We start from the raw sequence: 5,562 nt of genomic DNA, 5'->3' as shown, positions 1-5,562 counted from the left end.
AAAAAACAAGCACAAACTATCAGCATTTGTGTTGTTTGTAAACATATATGTGACAGAAACACTGCATTTTTCTTTTACTTCTGCCAGTCTAACAATCATCATGAAGGATTGCACACCTATGTATATAGGGAATGAAGTGGATCAGTGTGTTTGGAACAAAGCTTAAAGTGTTCCGGAAACAAAGTTAAGTTTAATGCAGTTTTTGAACTTTTGTAGCATCCGGCTAAACCTTAGCATGATCGCCTATACAATATACTATAAACCCTTGTGTGCCTTTATTAAAGTGAACTAACTAACATGTATATAATTACAATATATAATAATAACAATGCACAAAGGAGGCAGTGAGAGTATACAAAAGAGCACTACAGCCAAGCGAAACATTTGACTGAAACGCTGTCTGAAGACTTTGCTGTTCATTTGGGAGAAAGTAAGGTAATCAATATGGAAGAAAAAAAAATCACGTCTAAAAACGTGTTTTCACAACTTAAGATACGTTTCTGAAGGTGAAATAGGTCCATTTAAAAGGGTGCAAATGAAAAAGTATATATGAAATATGCAAAAGTAATAAAATTACAGAAAGCGTAATTAATACAAAGTGAACTCTAACGGGAAGCTTTATTATTAGCTACATCTGGAGCGTTTTAATGACAAAAATGTAGCCATCAGCAATAAAATAGGCGTTAATTACAAAATACAGAGGCACACTGAAAACAGTCACGATTTTGTGAATGTGGCGTGATTTAAATCAAAGTATGTTTTTGGTTTCTAATTAATATTTTACTTTTACTTAAAAAATGCTATTCTATATAAAGCTACAGAAAATGCATCAAGCCACGATTTGCAAAGACAAAAAGCTAATATCCGAATTCGAGAAGATTTTATTTATTTATTCATTTTTTTTGTTGGGGGGGGGGGGGGGGGGGGTGCGTCAACAAATTCCTCAGATAAACACGTACTGCTACATTAAGCCAGTCTCGTTTCAGTCAAATTTGATATTAAGCTGACAAATACTTAAATATTTAACGCTCTGAGCACGCAAATCACACTCAAGTAGCTGCGTGGCCCACTTCACAAAAAGGGGGGTTGAAAACTACAATAAAAAAAAACCGTGTCAGAGCGTACCTAGTCTACTGTATATGCTGTAAAATTAAACTGCTTGATTATCCTGGGGAATCCCTGCAGGGCTCCGGACGATTTTCCTCGCAGCAGATGCATGAAGATGAGGGGGAGTCAGAAAAGACTGGGGGTTGTTGGTCTAGGCACAACATCACTTTCCAGCCCCCCCCCCCCTTTTCCCCTGCCATTCCTGCGCTGTTATTGGTCACTGCTAAACGTTTCTTTGGGCCAATCAGCAAGGACACAGCGCTCCATCCTGTGTGTGTAGCAGCGACGCGTACAGAGCACAGCCAGCCCAGCAGGCTCTGCTCAGTGACTGCTGCTATGGTGTATCGAGACGAAGTGGTGAGATTAACGTCCCGGTTTAGAGTTAAGGACGAATAGACTCGAGGAAGTAAACAAGAGAGGACTTGGAGCGACTTGGAGAATATGAACAAAGCAGAAGCACCACGTCGCCCGACCGCCTCTCTAAAATTCACTATCGACAACATCCTCAACCTCAAGACAAGCGGCAGTAACTGTGACACTTGTCAATCCGCCGGATCGCAGGATGAACTGGCCACAGCGATGCGTAAAGACAGTTTTCATCACGAAGAGAAAGGAACTCAAGCCAGACAGGACCCGGACAGGCTCAACGACAGTGGTAAGAGCTTTGAACCAATTTCTATCTGTGTTCATATTTACGCACAGCTCGCACTCGTCGATAATTCAGTTTAACGTGACAGCAGAGTTTGAGTAATGACCACAGTGGGTTAATCAAAGTGTCATTTTATTGCAGAGTTAATCACAGACTGTAGCGGATCAACGGAAACGGTCGTCATCAGCCGCGGGAATCAGAGGAAGGTGACGGAGGCGCGCTTCGAGAGCGGGGACAGCAGTTGCGATGACAGCAGCTCTCCCACCGCAGCCACAGACCCCCACAAAGGAGGGAGCCCAGGCAAGAAGAATAAAATGATAACGAAAAAGAAAACACGCACTATTTTTTCAAAGAGACAGATTTTTCAGCTGGAGTCTACTTTTGACATGAAACGTTACCTGAGCAGCGCAGAGCGCGCCTGCCTTGCCAGTTCGTTGCAGCTCACGGAGACCCAGGTAAAAATATGGTTTCAGAACCGTAGGAATAAATTGAAAAGACAAATTTCTAACGAAATCGAGGGACCAGTTAGCGATTTCCCCGAGACTGGAAAGCCTGTGGTGGTGGGGCAACTCCCGGCTTTGTACAAAGAGAGCAACCTGCTGGGGAGATGCCTGCTGCCCGTGCCTCTGCCCGTGGTCTACCCGGGAAGTAGCACGCCTTACCTCTGCTTCTCAAACGCCAGCAAGTACTTCAGCCTGTATGAAGGGGACGTATGATGCTTTTAACAATTCCCTGCAGTGAAAGAGACACTTTTAGTGGTCTGTTGCCAACTTTGAAGCATTTAAGGTGGTTTAGATGGAGGAGACGGCTCTGCGGCCTTAACTGTTGAGTAAGACTGCAACTACAGTGGCAGGGGAGTAGTTACATATCACATACAAATAAGCGGATTCAGTATTATTTATTTTCAGTCATCTGTGGGTTTTGTAGAGGCCTGACACGAAACCTATTGTTACACATTGCCCTGTACAGATCAATCTCAGGCTACGCTAATGATAGCCCGAGGGAGGCCCAAAACAATATAATTTAGATCATTTTATTGTTTACATTATTATTATTATTGTTATTATTATTGACAAAAGCATATCCAGCAGCCTAAGCCACCAAAGAAATTATTATATCCGATTTGCATGCATTTCCTATATCATAAATGAATTTTGAATTTTACTGAAATTATCTTTGTATTTAAATGAATGTAATTAACATTTTATTCTGTTTCACGCATGTGTTTTGTTTTTCTGAATATTTTATCATTCTTACTTTGTTTCACGTTTGCCTGTGGGCCCATTACACCTTTTATTGAAATTGTAATTAAAATATCTTCAAGAAATATTTCACAGAATTGATTCAGTATTTTGCAGTGACCCTTGTGTTTCGGACATAAATTGTATATAGTTTCACAAAACTGTATATAATATATAATGCAGTTGTTGGTTAATTAATTTTCTCAATATCTTTGCTAAGAGGATTCTGTAGGACCTATTGACTGAAAAGAAATAAAAAACACAGCTGCAAAAAGGTAAATCATGCAAAAGCGTAAACATGTGGCCTCTGTAAAAACCACTCAATGTAAATTTGTTTTAAATTACACCAGGCTGCTGTATCCTAACCTCTATGGGTGAAAGGACAAGGCTTAGGCAAAATAGTGGCACACTAACATAGATAATTTGTTAAATTTGGAGGGCAGTACTTTATACTACATTCATTTTAAATACCTTACAGCCAGCTGAATATTATTATTATACTGAGTCATAAAAGACAAACCATGGAGTAACAACCTCAGTATGTCTGGGGAAAAAAAGTGTCACTTTTATCTTCAACTGAATTAAAAAAAAAAACGGCATATTAGAGGCATAACTACAAATGACAGTAAATGAAATTGGCAATACAATGTGAGACTAATTCTGTTTTACCTTAAGAAAAAAACTGTTTACATTGAAGCAAAGTGGTTACACATTCAGACATTCCCTTCTGTTTCTGTAGGTAAATACTTCAGGTTACACTTGGTTACGATGTGCTATATCAGAGGAGAAATAACATGAGACTAATCTTGTAACTTGCTGAGAAACTAAAATATTTTGGAAAACTTTTGACCCAAAGATGTAGAGCTGACAGATGTAGATATGAGGTGAAGCTCCTCCTTCCCCATTTGGTTATGACAGAAAGCCTACCTAAATTCTCCTTCTGTCCAGCGCTCAGTGTGCAAACCAATGTACACATATCTCCATCATGACTTTAAGCATACACAATGGGAAGCTTTTCGCCCACTCCCGTGAAGCCAAGCCAAGGCTCTTTCCTTTTGAGTTAACTTCTTTTGTGTCAGCTGTATTAGCAAGGGGATATTTACACCCAGGACTCCAGAGTGAATTAATGCACTTCCCCCAAAACAGAAACAAGGCTATCTGCTTTCTGGAGTTCTTATTTCTGAGATAAGATGTCTTAGCTGTTTAAATTATATAGCTAACAAGAAGGAAAATAAAAAGAGAAAGTAACTGGTAATGATCCCTAACTACAGCAAATAACATGTTTTTTAAATGGCGATATAATATGCATTTTCAGAATTTAAAGCATGCATTGTGGTATACCTAACAAGGTATAAAACGATAGTCATTGTCTAATACTTGTCTTCTGTTAAAGGAAAAAATGATGCAAAATAATGTAAAAAAAATTAAATCTAGATTTATAGTGTTTTTACTAAAAAACAAGTAACATTTGTCTGCAAAATATCTTAAAACACTGTGATGGTGTTTCACAGGGTAACATTGTGATGTTTCAAATCTTATGATTTTCCCAAGACCAAAGATAATTTGTTATTTCACTGATGCCCGCAGGGAGTCTGAGCGTGTCACAAGCATAATACCCTTGACTTAGACTAAGTGGTCCATCACAGACAACAGAAGAAAACATAATTGAAAACAATAATTTGTCAAAAACAATAATGGCATTTTCTCCACTAACAAAAATTCTCGCTCTGCATTGAATGAGCTGAAAGTGAGCTAACCTTATCAGTACTGCCCTTTGACCCCCACGGGGCACTTTGCCGAAACACTTAACCTGCACATTTATAATAGCATAGGCCTAAATCATACCGAGTAATCTATACTATCTACTACGGAGGTATAATCACATAGTTAAAATGAAGTTACTTAAGAGAAAAACAGGCCACTATGTGTTCATTACCGATCCTCTGTGGCAAATAAAGGAATCTCAGAGGCATTCACATCTATCATTGTGTGTGATTCAGACATCGACTCCATCAAGTGTGTGTGTTCACTGAAGAAAAGAGGCCTGTTATGTCTGGCAGGCTGTCTCGTGTTTCAGAGCTGCTGGAGAGTCACACTGCTCCGTACCCACAATCCCCAGCGGCTCCCAGCTCAGACATGACGGCGGACTGTCAAGATACGAGGTGTGGCCAAATGGTATATTATTAACATTCAAGCCATAGTTAATGGAGAAGATTATGCCGTCTTCAAGGCACCAAGGCTTTCAGCTGTTGGACTGTAGAGAATAAAGTAAACACTTTGATAATCAGCTTGATTTGTTATGTGTCACATACATAAACGCACAAATTGAGTTCAGTACTTCTCATAAGAAGTGTTAATTGCTTCCACCACTGTACTCGCTTCATTTTGTCACTCTGTCCTCTTCTCCCATTCTTACTGTGCTTCCCTCTCGCCTCTTGCCCTGTCATAGCTCATCACAGTAATCTGCGCACTGAAGCCCGACTGTGTGCGCCTGTGACTGAATGAGAGGGACTGAGCAGGAGAGTGTGTAACACTGAAAGAGATGGAGGGGGAGAGGGAGAGATC

General features: G+C 39.9%; 1 protein-coding gene across 1 annotated transcript; it reads left to right on the top strand.

Annotated features, from left to right (window-relative positions):
* Positions 1-1,355: 1,355 nt before the first annotated feature.
* On the top strand, positions 1,356-3,075 carry hmx4 (H6 family homeobox 4). The gene is made up of 2 exons (XM_082537453.1): positions 1,356-1,762; positions 1,898-3,075. Exons 1-2 carry the CDS (start codon positions 1,549-1,551, stop codon positions 2,470-2,472), a joined length of 789 nt encoding a protein of 262 aa, XP_082393579.1. The 5' UTR covers positions 1,356-1,548; the 3' UTR covers positions 2,473-3,075.
* The last annotated feature ends 2,487 nt before the right edge of the window (positions 3,076-5,562 follow it).

The sequence above is a fragment of the Aulonocara stuartgranti genome (assembly GCF_965226115.1).
Source record: "Aulonocara stuartgranti genome assembly, chromosome: 6".
Lineage (NCBI taxonomy): Eukaryota > Metazoa > Chordata > Actinopteri > Cichliformes > Cichlidae > Aulonocara > Aulonocara stuartgranti.
Note: the sequence above shows the minus strand (reverse complement) of the source record. Positions and strands in the feature narration are given on the sequence as shown.